Source organism: Musa acuminata, chromosome BXJ2-9 (assembly GCF_036884655.1).
Source record: "Musa acuminata AAA Group cultivar baxijiao chromosome BXJ2-9, Cavendish_Baxijiao_AAA, whole genome shotgun sequence".
Taxonomy (NCBI): Eukaryota; Viridiplantae; Streptophyta; class Magnoliopsida; order Zingiberales; family Musaceae; genus Musa; species Musa acuminata.
In genome coordinates this window covers 3,923,382-3,938,682 of record NC_088346.1, presented here as the reverse complement: position 1 = coordinate 3,938,682, position 15,301 = coordinate 3,923,382, and the positions used below count along the sequence as shown (strand labels likewise).

Below are 15,301 nucleotides of genomic sequence, written 5' to 3'. Positions count from 1 at the left end.
CAGGGAAGATGACTCTTATTGTGATGCTAAAGCGCGGGATAAAACTATCACAGGCTAAAATTCTTCCATCCCTCCAAGCTATGTTGTTTGATTTGTTTTCTGGTGCTTTCTTTACATGGGAATTGAAAAGCTTGCTTTTGCTAAGCGTGGAGTCAGTATTTGTGGATGCTGTCATGGGAATTATAACTACGGCTTCGGAGCAAGAAACACCGTTGGTGGTGGGTATCACCATTGGCTCGCTCTTCCACCTCTGTATCAGTTTCTGGCTATCGAGATGGTTCACTTATTTCGAGTGCTTTCTTCTTTGGTGGATGACGTCCATTTTAGCCTGGTGGTTGGTTGCAGTCCACGAACAGCAGGCACTCGAATAGATCGAGCAGAAACAAGCGCGGGTGCTCTCTGCAACTTCCAGCAATCGCCAAGCAGATTAATCTGATGTTGATGCTGATTTGAGGCTCAACATGTCCCAAGTAACCTACAGGTGGTGCACATCCCTGTCGATGAACATCTCCGCGGTCCTGATGATCTCATCTAGTGCCAGACAGATATCAGAGATTTCAACTGTGAAGGGTGTCTTAACAGGAAGGACATGCAAGTGCCAAAATCATCGGTGGCGTTAGTGCGTCTTCACTATGAACATCCTTTTATTCAAATTACCTGTACAGAACTACAACACAGCTTCATTTCTCCCTATAAAGCCTTTTACTACATACACCCCATGGGTGGTTATCGAAGATTTCCCAGTGTCAAGCAGAGATATCTATTCATTTGATACTGGCTTTATGAGGTTGACTATTTCGGGGCATTTGTTCTTGCAGAGAAAGCTCTTCCAACACGAGGGAGCAGCGTGAGCCGCTGCCAACTTCTACAGCTTGTCTGCTTCGATGCTTGCATCGACATGTTTACACTCTTCGGTCTTTGCAAACCTTCCACGAACTCTTGGCTGACTGTCTGCAAGAGCCTTCCTGCAAGCATACTGCAAAATACCTTTGTGTCACTTGCTGTTTACTCGAATTATGTCGATAAAAGCTAGCAGGGAATACGATGCACTTGGAAAATTCTCATGTATTAGTCTTGTTTCATTGCCATTTTCTGTAGTATCACTCTACGTGGTTTATGAATTAATTTGACATGATACAAGATTACAATGCAAGGGATCAACCTACAAGTGTTTCCAACATCATTATGGGTAAAACAAACAAAAACTGTTGATGATTTATGAGTTAGCTCATTATGAGCTTTATGAGAAATGAGATCATTGGTGGCACAAGTCATAGTTAGATTGTATACATCTAAGTCAAAAAGTTCTTAAAACATCAAATTTACTCTCTGAACATTGTTAATTGTTACTTATGAGATAGATAGAAAATTATGGAACTTCAAGCTTTGTGTGGCTTTCAAAGTAGAAAAATATTATCTGAGGTAGACTCCGGTTATTCATGTGCAAACCAGGAAAGGTGATGCACGCTGGCGGTGATTATAGAAACAGAAGCATCATTTCTTGAAGATTTTACTTTCTGAAGAAAGAAAATTATATGGAATAGAACTCAACTAAGTTCATACCTTGATCTTTTTGCCAAAGTTTCTCTTGCTCTTCTTCTCCCGGTACCTGGAAAGTTTTAGCTGCCGCTGTTCAGTCTTAAGGTCACTGATGGTTAGGAGCTGCTCAAAGGAAGAACATACGGCAGTTGTACTTCCAATCCTTGTGTTTTTAGTTCCAAGATTCTGCCACAAAAACTCGAAATCGATTATTTTGTTCATCGTGTAGAAATTACGAGGGACATCTAAACATTGCTGTGATATTAATTAGCTGTGAGCTGTCAGCTGTGATTGCATGCGGATGGGTAAGTGATGCATCTTAAAGATATATTCACTGGTCTAGAAGTTAAATTCATGGAGTTCTTTCCCACCATGCGACAAAACTCATAAATCTAGTACTTCAGTTAAAGATACTACTTAGTTATTTTGTTTCTGAACGTCTACTCTTTCCGACATCTATGATGGCTGTGGTCATTAATCATGCATTAGTTTGTATTGCATGACTCGATGTTTCGTCTACAGCCTTCTAAGACCAATGAGATGAAAACTTATTCGACATGACACAATTTATGTTGATCAAGGACTTGTTTAAGTTTTTTATTTCAAGGGAAACATATGAAACATTGTAAGTTCCACACCTCCATTTTTATAAACTCTGGTTTTCGTCGTTGACAGTTTTATCCAATATGATAAGCATTAGTGTTAAAGCAAAAAATATTCAAACTCAAACCTACCAATCTGCTACAGAGCATCCTTGAGAATTCAGTACATTCATATGACATGCCTACATGATGCAAGCTGAGAATAGTTGAATATACACATCAAGTGAACTTTCTAAATCGAAAAGTAGAGGATCGAGGCATTGCTTCTCATTTTCTAAAGTTTTCGGAAAGAAGAGAGCTTATGTCATATCCTGTCTCAGTTGTAATTGTACACAAATTAGAAGAAAATATTTGCAAAATAAAAAGAGAACCAATAAAAAGCACTTAGAAAAATGATTATTTATACCCGAATATCTCTCTCGCTATATGATCTCTTCAAACCAAATGCAGCTTCAAAATCTAATTCTTGGAAATCAAAGAACTCTGGTCTCATAGTGCTTCTGGGAACCCATTCCACTGAATTTAAACACCCCGAACTAATGCTCTTCTGCATCGATCCATCTGCTTGGCTAAGATCTTTTGAAGGCTGAACCTCATCAATTTGTACTGCAGGTATCTTGACATCTAAAAGTTCAGAAATTGAATTTTCGATCTCTGACTCCTCCAGAAGGCCCTTCTTGCACTCATAGAATAAGCCATCTAGATGATCATTTTGGATTGACTCCATACTTGCAACCTTGATTATTTCTGTGATTACATCACCTCCGCCGTATATGATGGGCACGGCAGTTGCCATGGGATCTAGTTCAAGTTCTGCCTCTACCAAGAAAGGTTCTGGAGCTTTGAATAGATCTCCTCCTCCTCCCATATCATATTCTGATTTCACCTGCTCATCAAACATGATTCCCTATGACAAAAATCCAGAAGTTAGAAGGAAAAGATTTCTAATCTCAATGAAGTAAATTCTTGCTCTTCAATCATATGTAGATTTTAACTCTGAAGCACTCATTACACTTTTTGATCTATAATATACACATTTACGTGTAATCAAAACAAATTATATTTAGGCACACAAATGTTCATTAAGGTTGTCATGTACAAAAACTGATCACAAGGTGTTCAGATTTTAACTCATTACTGTTCTTTCAAATTGAGACTGTGTGTGTGTTGGTGAATGCTAAAGGAAGCATAGTAACTCTTCAAGTCATTCCAACTATGATAATCCAGATTGCGAGTTCCTAAATCTGAAATTTCTACTTCTACCATGGCAGCCACAATGACACCCACCTCTTTTTGTTTCTCTTCATTTTTCTTTGACATCATAGCATCCAACAACAACAACAACAAAAAATCTCTCTTTTTATTTGGTTTTGAGCTACAAAAGTTTGCTTGTATGATCTAATAGATGCGTCCCACTGAACTAAACAATTCCAATTTGGTCGCTTTCAGAAGGTGGCGCTTCCTGTGGAAGGTTAACATGTATGTTGATCTTAACGTCCCTCCATCACTCTTTGATCTCAGATCGACCGAAGCAGATAATGGAACGGATTTATTGGAGAGAATTAACACAGGGGAGCAAGATTACCAAGCTGGCATCTTCGGCGTCGACGTGCAGACCGGGGAGGAAGTCATCGTCGTCGTAGGGGAGCGGGAGGTGGGAGTAGTGGATGTTGTAGCTGCCGACCGCCACTTCCTGCAAGAAGCCCCCCTGCGACATGGCTGGCAGCTCGTGCATCTTCCCCTCTTGCTGACTGCTATATTCTCTGTAGTGGCTCTTGTGCATCAACACATCCGAGGTGGGGGGGCCTGCCGCCGATATAAAGAGAAGAGCTTTGTGTTGTCTCAGCCAACATCGGGCGGCGTGGCATCGGATGACCCACCGGGACCACCTGACTCCATTGCCCTTGCCGTCATCATGCTCAAACAATTAGATCTTGTCCTTCCATGACATCAATAATGGAGTGACTGCACGGAAGCTTACACTGATCAATAATGGAGAGGAAGAGCACAACAACAATTTCCCTGTATTCTCTTCCAACTTGTTTTGGTCGGATGGTCAAAATTAGACGCAGTGCTGGTTGGATTTCTTGGATCCCCTGTGCACCAATACAGTATTATTCCCGACAGACAAGACAAGGTGATTCAAGATGCCGACATAAATGCGGGTGTGTGATTAATCTATATGAAGCGTTCTACTACCTGGTCGAATAGTTCCACCATCACAGGCTGCTGCTGTTGCTGTTGCATGAGGTGCCGATGGTGGTTGCAGAGTTCTTCGCTCTCGTTACTCCTTCGGGAGTGCAAGTTGATTGCCATCATCTACTGTGCGTTCGTGCTTGTTTCAGCTGCATAGATTTTGGCTTTGCCAGTGCAAATTTGAACCGATCCATCTGAACCACCGTCTCTAACTATTCGAAATGGCTCATGCCATTGTTGTTGTTCTTGGAGGGATCCATTTGACTGCTCCATTGCAGAGATGCTGTAGGAGAGTTGTGTCCCCACCTCGACAACGATCGAACAGCTTTGTGGCCACCACCCATCGTCTTCTTCTCGGGGAGGTGACGACAGCTGTGTGGGTCTACTGGGTTTTTTTTCTCTCGTGTAGACTCTTCCCGGACACCTCCCTCTCTAATGGACTTCTGTTGATGTGCCCATTCTTTTGGGCCACTCACTGCATCAGTCCTCTCCTTCCCCTTCGGTGCACCTCTGTTCGGTGAATCTCATCTTGTTCATGCATCAGCCCATCGTCTGTTTGTTTGTCCATGAACACAGCGCACCTCTGTTGGGTGAATGTCATCTTGTTCATGCATGAGTCCATTGTCCGTTCGTTTGTCCATGCACACAGGAGAGGGCCATCGCTTGCACTTCTAGAAGAAGTTTGGATCTAGCCATGATGTGGGTGGCCAATAATTCTTGGACTCTTCCATGATGAGAAAAGTGTCTCTCGCTTTATGGAAACCCTAGTTGATGATTACTCCATGACACACTGAGGCTCTCTATTGGCACATCAACGCAAGCACATTGGCGGCATCGCTGGACAGCGCAAGGCCTGGCCAAGCTTTCATGGAATCTAATTATCTCAAAACTTTGATCACTTGACTGTCTAATGACGAAGCTATAGTACTTCTCCATCAGAGAGGATTGGAGATGGATGGACCAAAAGGTGCCGCAGCAACTTTGATTCGATAAGCTCTTTTAGTTGTGTTCTACAGCCCAAGAAATTGGGCTTATCGTCCATGACGACCATCTGTTTGCCATATTGCGTCTGAGAAATGAACTAGTTTTTGAACCACCATTTATCTCAAAACCTTGTTACTTTCTTTTCCCTTGAGAATCCAATATGAGTAAATGCAATCACACTACTAGATCTGTACTCCCCCTATATCTAAAGATTTCAGCAGTATCCCAAACAAAGTCAAGAACGAAAAAGAGAGAAATCCGCAGTCAATATCTTTGGACAGTGTTAAGTAGTAATCGGATGCTTCATTTTCATTTGGATGTATTCTCGCCTCACCATCAATGGCGGCGGTCTCTTCCTGTCACTGGATGCTTCACATGATTTGCGTCGGTCTTCTGACTCCAGCGATCGAGTACTGCTGCCACCATTAACATCTCCAACTCTGCAAGCGCTGCGCTCCTTCCTCACCATTTCTATATGGTCTGCATGTGTTGCTTCCTTGGAACGGAGAGAATCTTGATTAGGCTTAAACTGACTCACATTAACTGTGTGAATATTCTATATCTGAAGTCAGAGATATATAGCGTTCACGTTTTCACCACTCTCGGAACGAAGCAGGCAGCGACGTCGTCATGCATGGAGTTTACTCCGAGTTCGGACAGGTGAGCCGAGCATTCCGACTTCGACCAAAGGCCACCGAACCGCAATTAGGCCATGCGCAACACATGACTCCGAAGGAGGAGACCGACGTTATGTTGACTTAGCTGATGGCTTCTTCCTTAAGAATGAGATCCCCGGAATAGGTACACATGCACTGTGACAAGTTGGAGGACGACCAGGAGAAAAGAAAGCTAAGAACCTACTCGTGCGAGAGGAAAAGGATTGAATTGGATCCGTTTGACTCGGCTTTTGCACCACGAGTTCACTGCCACGGCAGTATGCCGCAACTTCATTGTCACTCACATCAACTCTTTCTTCTTTCCCCATCAACCAAGAGGCTCTGCACTTGACTTGGGGTGGATCCACAAGTCAAGGTCTCTGCCAAGCAACCTGCCCACCTTTTGCTGATCGCCTAATTTGGACGCCGCATTACTTTGAAGTTGGAAGTCCACCTTCTCAGAGCTGGTAAACTCCTCTGTCGTGGATCGTCGAGTCAACCCTAACTATATTCCTTTCCAATTAAATCATTCTTCTGTCGCAAATATTTAAGATATAGCGATCGGTGCTTTCTTGGGTGTTATATATATCATTGATGTAATTAATTCTTTTTTCATGTTCTTTAATCCCGCAAATCTTCAGATCCAAACATCTCTCTACTCTTTCTTCGGCGTCATAATGGCCATTATGGCCACTCGTCGGTCGTCACTGCCAGACGATGGCTACTCGCCAGTCTACGTCTTCGTAATTCCTGCGAACGGGCCACAGGTCAATGCTTCTGCTCTCTGGATCTGCACCTCCTTTTGTTATTTTAAATCAAACATGAGATCTATTGTTGACATCGTGCAGACTAGAAAAATAACGTAAATAGATCTTTCTAGAATGACATGCGATCTGAATCTTCTCCTGCACACTGTTTTCTTGGCAGAGTCCAACTTTTCTACTACATATTCTTCTTTTCTTGGCAGATTCCATGGCGCCTCGCACGGGCGTTCGGCAGTTCATTGACGTGCGTGCGAGTAGAGTAAAGCAAGCGAGGCTCCGTTGCGTCTCTTACTTGGCCTTTTTTTGGCTTTCCTTCTCTCGCTATTGTTTGTTTTCCTTTCAAGCCAGATCTGTATCGCCTTTTGGTTGGTCCCTCGTCTCCACAAATGCCAGATCAAAACGTGGATGACTTTTTGCTTGCTTACATGAACAGAGAGCCCGGTGGTCGTTCTACCACCGGGACGCAAAGGGCACCACGTTCGTGTCCGCTATGAGTCTCGAGATCTCCGCCCGTCCCCAGAATACGGCGCCATCTCCTCCGTCAAGTCTTCGGAAAAAAGAAATCCACCATCGCCTCGCCTCATTGTAATTTCATCAAACATGTGGCCTACCAGTCGAGTCGTGCTGCCTGTCCCGTGTCCCACTCGAGCCTGACTAGGTTGTCTGGTCCATTCGGCCGGCACACTCGCACCGAACGGCGACGGGGCCCACCACGAGAGCCTCGACACCTTTCCGCCACGGCGGCGGAAAAAAAGCTGTGCCCTGTCTGGGTCCGGACAGCCGAGCCGCGCTCCTGTCCCCCAAGACCGTTGGCGACGGACCGAGCGGTAAGAGTCCGGAGTCCGCCAGTCGATCGAAGCCACGTGAGCGGTTCGATACCTTTATGACGGCGAAAGCATACGATCCCACAGAGGGAAGAAACGAAAACGGGAACAGTTCTCTCTTGTTGACTATTCGCGAGCGTTCACAGGCATTGACTCTCGGTGGTCATGGCGGTTAGGGATCATCTGCGGGTATATATTCCTTCCTCCCTCGCTCCGGGATCCCAAGACCGCTCCCTAGTCTCTTCTCACCTCTGTTCTCCCCCCACTCGCTCGGCGTTCCTTTCTTCAGTCATCGAGAGTTCCTTGATTCGCCTTCGTCGTTCCACCGATCCGATGCCTTCGCCACCGGCCGTGGCGCGTACCATTTTGGTCACCGGTGGCGCCGGATACATTGGCAGCCACACGGTTCTGCAGCTCCTCAAAGGGGGCTTCCGAACCGTGGTGGTGGACAACCTCGATAACTCCTCGGAAGTCGCCGTCGAGCGGGTCAGAGAGCTTGCGGGGGAGTTCGGCAAGAACCTCGTCTTCCACAGGGTACCAATTTCACCCTCTTATTCCACTCATGTAGGTTCAGCCTCTGGATTTTCGTCTTCTGGATGTGTTCGGATGGTTTCCTCGATATCTGCGAGTTGGGAGTGGCTTCTTGATTGACGATTTTGTTTCATGCACGGTTCTCGATTGAGAATATTTGTTCCCGTTTGCGCTGTTTCCACCGTGACGTGATTCTTCTTTCCTTTCTGTCTTGCGCTCGAGAACGTCATGCTGCATTTCTAGCATTTTCCCAGCATTATGAATCAGTGGATTGCTCCACTTCCCAATTGTTGCCGCTACTAATTAGTTCCTGATGTTCATGCAATTTTGGGTTCTGTGCGAACTTGTAATTCTAGGATTTCTTGAATGAGGCTTGCTCGTGCGTCATGACATGCCTTTCATCAAATTTAGGAAATAGTCGAATTTTAGAGGCTAGACCGTGTCTTAAAACGCTTATTTGTAGCCAAAGGCCTTCGTCGTTTTCATCAAATTAGTTAAACATTCATGTTCTAAATGCCAGAACATGAATGTTGAACACTTACTTGGAGTCTAAAATCCTGGAAATCGCTACCGAATCTGCTAAAATTCATAAACTGCTAACACTAATTACCAAAATAGTTTAAATAGGTTATTTATGACATATTTCTCTGAGAATTTCAGCATGGGAAAATAACTGGTCGGTCTTTGTGTATAATTCACTCAATTGGGAGAACTAGATTGACAACAGCACATGCATTACCCCCCTTACGGTTTATTCTATGTTTTGATCTCTGTTGTTCGTGCAGTTTATTATATTCTTTTATCATTCTTGCTATCCTAATTTTAAAATTTCCAACTATAAATTGGGTCAGCTTAGTTCACAGAGCACTATTAAAAAGTATCATAACGATAGGATCCTTTTGTCTAGAAAGATAGTTCCTACTGATCACTTAATGAGGACGAGGATATTGAAAACATCCTTATAAAAAGTTAAAATTCATCAACCTAAAAGCTTTACCTGCAAGTGCAAGTTGAAACATGATATGCCACATTTTCTCTACCTCTTACAGTTTCAGTCGTTTTCTATTTGACATATTGTTTTTTAAACAAACAATAACGACATGACCTTTACATCATGATGTTGAGCACATGTGTATTTCTTGTCGATAGTTAAAAACCTTTCTTCATATTACAATGTTGTATTCTATGCAAAATGAACTGTTTGATTCTCTTTAGAAGTTGCAGAGGGCAACATTTGAATAGCTAGGAAATTGTTGTGACAAAACGTCATCAAGAATATGCTTCAACCGGCATGCAAAATTAGTTGTTTTGCCAACTTTCAATTAGTCTGATTTTTATAATTGAACAATGAAAACTACAAGATTCAATATAAAACTTTGACGTTCAAACTGTCCCTTCTGCAGGTTGATCTTCGAGACAGGGAAGCACTTGAAAATGTTTTTTCTTCAACTACGTAAGGTTCTTTTATTATGAACATTGTTATCGTTTTCTCACCATTACATTTTTTCTTTCCTTTTGCACGTGGAATACTATTGTTAGAATTCTGGATTGTGGTGTCTTTTATTATAACCTCTGGCGCTTTATGAAGGCAAACAACTGCACAGCACACTCTCATCTTTCTATATTATTAATCTCAAATTGATGGTTTTTTGTGATGTCTTGATAAAACAAGATTTGATGGCATTTAGATATGCTTTACATGTTAGACCTCTAATTGCATACTGGTTTTCCTTTTTTGTCATTGATATTTCCACTTCCATTATATGCCAAGTTTTATTTTTAGTCTTCTATGATGTGCTACTTTTATAAGCTCATATTTTGATTTGGTTCTGCAGGTTTGATGCGGTCATACACTTTGCTGGACTTAAGGCTGTTGGTGAAAGTGTCAAAAAACCTTTAATGTATTACAACAACAACCTCATTGGTACAATAAATCTCTTCGAAGTAATGGTTGCATATGGATATAAAAAGGTACTGCGATCCATATATTTCTCTTGCAAACTTGACAGGACATTATGAAAAATAAAAATCAATATTCAGACTTTCAGAGCCTCTGAGCTTCTTGCAGTGATATGCATGAAATTGACATTTATCGAGCAATAGCTTTATCTAGTTCAATAATAAATGAAACAAATATTCTTTCACAACCACCAAGGTGGTGGCTGTAGCTTGAATGCATTGACTGCCTCCTGTGACAACTTTGAAGTTCTGGCAAATATTCTTTCTTTGCCTGAAATTACCTATAAAACACTAATCTGAGTTTGAAGTTCTCTTTTCCCAGTATGTTTACTCTCTGAATTCAGGGGTTAAACATTGTTTTATCCTATATGCATGAATTCCACCTCAATTATCACTTATATGTTATTATTCATGACCATTCTGAACACATGATATCTTAAATTTGGGTGCCTGATATTTTTTAATTTACAGCTGGTTTTCTCCTCATCAGCCACTGTTTATGGGTGGCCCAAGGAAGTACCCTGTACAGAAGAAGTTCCTCTATGTGCAATGAACCCATATGGACGAACTAAGGTTTCTTTTTCATCTTTGCCTTACATTTCCATGTTTTTATGGCCACACTATCTGATCTAATAATCCTTTAATTATTTTGTCATTGTAGCTTATGACTGAAGATATCTGTCGTGATATCTGCCAAGGTGACAATGATTGGGATATAATACTATTAAGATATTTCAATCCTGTTGGAGCTCATCCTAGTGGATGCATTGGTGAAGATCCTCAGGGAATTCCCAATAACCTCATGCCTTTTGTACAACAAGTAGCTGTTGGTAGGAGGCCTGCCCTGACAGTATTTGGAAATGACTATTCAACCAAGGATGGGACAGGGGTACTGATCTTAAACATGTTAACTTTATTACTTTTGAGATTTCATTTATATTTTTTTTTATAAACATCAATCGATAGGAAATAATTTTTGCATATCTAGCCTTTTAGCATAGGCCTTAGGTCATTTGTATTTTCAAGCAGATAAAATTGATTGGTCTACATGAGTACGACATGGATTCAGAATACCTGTAAAATGACAACATTATTTGGAAACAGTATATTCTACCATAGTTTCTGAGTTATTCTACGTGACCTTTGCTCAAAGATTAAGAACCACCTAAGATAGCTTTTTGCGTCCTAATGCCAGATGTGGAAGTAGTCACAACAGAATTATAACAGAACACACCATCCTGACACTAAAACAAGGTTAACTTTTCTTTACATTTTCAATAGAAAATGATTTGAGAAGGCTAAAAACACATTCGAGAAATTAATTTCGAGCTGTGTTTTTGCCTATGTCTATTTTCTAATATATTATCAATTTTATTTACTTCCTGTGTTGCTATAGTATGTGTTTACCAGCATATGTTGAGAGTTTTGGTTATTTTTGTAACCTTGATTTTGTTCAGTCTTTTTCCTGACCCACAATTTTCTGGGTTTTAGATGAAGAATATATATTTTTTCTGTATAGTTGTGTTTTTTAAACACAATTTCTGATCTTATGGACATTATACTGTGATTCCAGGTAAGGGATTACATTCATGTAATTGATTTAGCGGATGGACATATTGCAGCTTTGCAGAAGCTCTTTGAAGGTTCTCATATAGGTCTGTACAACTGGCACTTAAGTTATGTTGTTGGAATTAAGTTCTTGGCTTAAACGAGGTGTATATTATTAGTTATGTTTCCATAACGTGTGTTTGATGAAGTTAGGACCATCTGAGAACCTATGCATTTTCCGCATGCCATGTGAATTTAATTTATCTAGTTCAGCATAATTAAGAATTTTGCTAAATCAAAGGTTAAATTGATTGTTGTTATCTCTCATAATAACATGCATACAAATAATAAATTATGAAAGCCTTTTTCTGGTACTTGTATCTATCACCGTGCATTGTATTCCTTCTGTTTTGGTTGAGACGGTAGGAGTAGGAAAAAGAGAGGGTGGTAGGCACATGTTTCTCATGGGTTGAGAAAGGGTCAATGTGTACCACCTCTCGTCTTATGGAAATAAAGGGTAAAAGCTAGCCATAGAAAGGTGTGAATCCATAACCTGGGTGCGTTCCATGGGTATGAAATGGTCCTCCTCCTCCACATTTGTCTTGGTAAAACTCTCTGCCTGTTTTATTGTACGTATTCTTCTATGTTATGACAATCTGTTCTAATCCTTTCTACTGATATCTTATAACTTTCCTAGGTTTTAAGTAGTATTTTGTTGTTTGTTAAATTATTTTCTTATGCAAAGTGCAGTATATTGCTCTCCCTTGTTTGAAATTATTATACGGAGTATGCACATAATATATTCTTTTATTTCTATTTGGTTTCCCCTCCATTATTTTAAATTTCCATGTATGAGTACATTTCTCTCTATGTTCTAGCTTAATTTTATTAATTTTATTTTTTTGCCCTTTGATAATTATACGATCTTCCGAGGCTTGTGCCCCTCCCACTCCTCTCCCCTCTTTGAAAAATAAAAATAAAAGGATAAAATTTTAAAGTCCTGGCTCAACTCCATCAATGGGTGTGTCAATAAAATCTTCACATTTTTTTTCTAAGCTCATTCTTTGTTTGCAGCCAGTTTCTAGCAAAGCTGGTTTTATTTGGTTGTCCCTTGACTGCAGAGATGTCATAAGTCTAAATATTCAGGTTAATGTCACCTGAGTTGGGTTTACGAAGTTCAAAAGAAGTTATTATTGTTATGATCTCCATCAGACTCGGACATGTTGGGATTAGCTATAGAGAGCACTTTGTTAAGTAGGTTCCATTTTAAGTCTTACCTTAGAAAACATGTAGCTTTTTGAGCATACATGTATTCTTGGTCTCATTGAAATAAATGTTGAAGTCTAGGAATGAGGGCCAATAATTATACTAGTTATTTGAGTTAGTAAATTTGACACTGGCAGGAAACACACTGGAGTAAAAACTAGTTCAATAATCACTGCTCCTACTTGTGGTAGTGATAGGCGAATCGTAAATAGGAAGCATGTAGACAATGTAATAATTGAAGCACATTCAACTATCGAAGCAAAATTTTTGACATGATGCAATAAAGGTTCCTTTTTTTCCTTCGCTGATGTATAAAGTTAAGTTGTTAGCAGTTAAAGAATGATAGGTTTTTCTTTAGCTACGGCAATGCCTGCTAAAGTCTCTGCTGATCTTGTGTTATGCATATACATGCTAAAGACAAAATGATGTGTATGCTGTGGTTTGGTTCAGTAGAGTATGCACCTATATGAATCAGCTCACATTTTACTCGCACTTAAGGACCTCCAATTTTGCCAAAAATTCATTGGCATGGTCGTTGCAGCAGTATGTAATATAATCATAGTACTTTCATGCCTTGGTAGTTGATATTCAGAGAAATATATCAATTCATAGTATATTTTTTCAGTTCATTTTATATATACAACTGTTAATGTTTCCCTCCGATATCGAGCAAGGGCTATGTTCACCATAAGTGATGAATGTATTGGGTCCTAATAGCTAATCAAGACCCTTGCTTTCTGTGTCGTGATTAAAGCTGTTTTTGCAAGATGCAGGCTGTGAAGCCTATAATCTAGGAAGTGGGAAGGGAACATCTGTTTTGGAAATGGTGGCAGCATTCGAGAAGGCTTCTGGGAAGGTGCTGCTGTTCTTCTTTTATGATCCTCTACATAATGATTTGAAGCTTAAGCCTGGTTTCGCTTTGTGCGTTGCATATTTTTCTGACCTCTGATATCGTTTCAGAAAATCCCTTTGGTCATGGCTGAAAGGCGACCTGGTGATGCTGAAACTGTTTACGCATCCATCGCCAAAGCAGAGAAGGAGCTACATTGGAAGTACGGAGTAGCACATCTTTACTATTATATGCTTAAGTTCATCTAGAAATATTTTCCGCGGTCCTTTGGTAGCGAAAAATCTATTCTGAAATTGTAGAGGCATGTTAGATCTTTGATCATCTATTGTTTGAATGTCAATTGAACACAGCTAGCTTAGTGATGGGGTATTATTTGATGTTTACTGTGCAGGGCAAAGTATGATATTGAAGAGATGTGTCGAGATCAATGGAACTGGGCTAGCAAAAATCCTTGGGGATACAAATCGCCTGAGACCACTAATGAAAAGCATCTTACTTGTGGATCTCCTGAAACTATTAATGGGAAGCTCCCTACTTATGCGTTGCCCAAGATTGCTAACGGAAGGCTCTGTACTACTGGGTCATTGGGCAATTCCAATGGAAAGCATCATATTTATGGAGCACCTAAGATTGCTACTGGAAAGCATCCTACTTCCGGGTCATCTGAGACTAATGGGCATGCTTCTAATAGATTGCCTCGGACTACCAATGGGAAGCATCATTCTTATGGATCACTTGAGACTGTGAATGGAGTTCACCCTACTTATCGATCATTTCAGATTGCCAATGGAGAGTACCCTACACTAGAATAACATCAACTCTTCAACAGAAAAAAAGAAAGATCACTAATCGACAATTTGATACAATACATGTGGCATAGTCCAGCTGATACGATTATTCAATTATATGTCTGTTATGTGAATAAACATGCTTCTATGATCAAAAAGGCATGATAGTCAAAAGTGTCTTTACATTTATCTTTCTTTTGAGGTCCATTCTTTGTTTCTCTTTCATGGCATATATCTGGTCTACAAGTCTAATCATGTTTTGACTATTAATTTTTTTTATATAATCGATCAGAAGGAGCTACCTAAGCAGGCATTTGTCTTGATGGATTCGGAAGAAGAGACAGTAAATGTGCCATTAGTGATTGCCAAGGTGACAATTCAGACTAATTTCTTTAATATTATAGGTATAATATTAATTTAATAAAATCTGTATTTTATAATAATAATTATATATTTGTCCTACTTAAATTCTCTTGCTTTATAGTCAAAAGTGTCTTTACATTTATCTTTCTTTTGAGGTCCATTCTTTGTTTCTCTTTCATGGCATATATCTGGTCTATAAGTCTAATCATGTTTTGACTATTAATTTTTTTTATATAATCGATCAGAAGGAGCTACCTAAGCAGGCATTTGTCTTGATGGATTCGGAAGAAGAGACAGTAAATGTGCCATTAGTGATTGCCAAGGTGACAATTCAGACTAATTTCTTTAATATTATAGGTATAATATTAATTTAATAAAATCTGTATTTTATAATAATAATTATATATTTGTCCTACTTAAATTCTCTTGCT

The 15,301-nt window shown here is 40.2% G+C and overlaps 2 protein-coding genes across 2 annotated transcripts; one reads left to right on the top strand and one right to left on the bottom strand.

The window, feature by feature from the left end:
• Positions 1–626: 626 nt before the first annotated feature.
• Positions 627–4,495, bottom strand: LOC135622618 (uncharacterized). The gene is made up of 5 exons (XM_065124621.1): positions 4,341–4,495; positions 3,727–4,237; positions 2,548–3,048; positions 1,564–1,725; positions 627–976 (listed from the first exon to the last, which is right to left on the bottom strand). The coding sequence occupies exons 2-5, from the start codon at positions 3,922–3,924 to the stop codon at positions 866–868; spliced, it is 972 nt and encodes a 323-aa protein (XP_064980693.1). The 5' UTR covers positions 3,925–4,237; positions 4,341–4,495; the 3' UTR covers positions 627–865.
• Positions 4,496–7,654: 3,159 nt separating this feature from the next.
• On the top strand, positions 7,655–14,816 carry LOC135622616 (UDP-glucose 4-epimerase GEPI48-like). Its single transcript, XM_065124619.1, has 9 exons — positions 7,655–8,099; positions 9,500–9,549; positions 9,932–10,067; positions 10,527–10,628; positions 10,717–10,944; positions 11,629–11,710; positions 13,643–13,725; positions 13,830–13,921; positions 14,111–14,816. The coding sequence occupies exons 1-9, from the start codon at positions 7,731–7,733 to the stop codon at positions 14,529–14,531; spliced, it is 1,563 nt and encodes a 520-aa protein (XP_064980691.1). The 5' UTR covers positions 7,655–7,730; the 3' UTR covers positions 14,532–14,816.
• Positions 14,817–15,301: the final 485 nt, after the last annotated feature.

Excerpts from the sequence above, each read along its gene's own strand:
- LOC135622616 (XM_065124619.1), top strand. The coding sequence starts at position 7,731 with ATGGCGGTTAGGGATCATCTGCGGGTATATATTCCTTCCTCCCTCGCT. Across the intron at positions 10,068-10,526 it reads TTGCATATGGATATAAAAAG|CTGGTTTTCTCCTCATCAGC; the intron begins GTACTGCGATCC and ends TTTAATTTACAG. Across the intron at positions 13,922-14,110 it reads GAGAAGGAGCTACATTGGAA|GGCAAAGTATGATATTGAAG; the intron begins GTACGGAGTAGC and ends TTTACTGTGCAG.
- LOC135622618 (XM_065124621.1), bottom strand. The coding sequence starts at position 3,924 with ATGCACAAGAGCCACTACAGAGAATATAGCAGTCAGCAAGAGGGGAAG. Across the intron at positions 3,049-3,726 it reads ACGCCGAAGATGCCAGCTTG|GGAATCATGTTTGATGAGCA; the intron begins GTAATCTTGCTC and ends TTTTTGTCATAG. Across the intron at positions 1,726-2,547 it reads ATAGCGAGAGAGATATTCGG|AATCTTGGAACTAAAAACAC; the intron begins GTATAAATAATC and ends TTTTTGTGGCAG.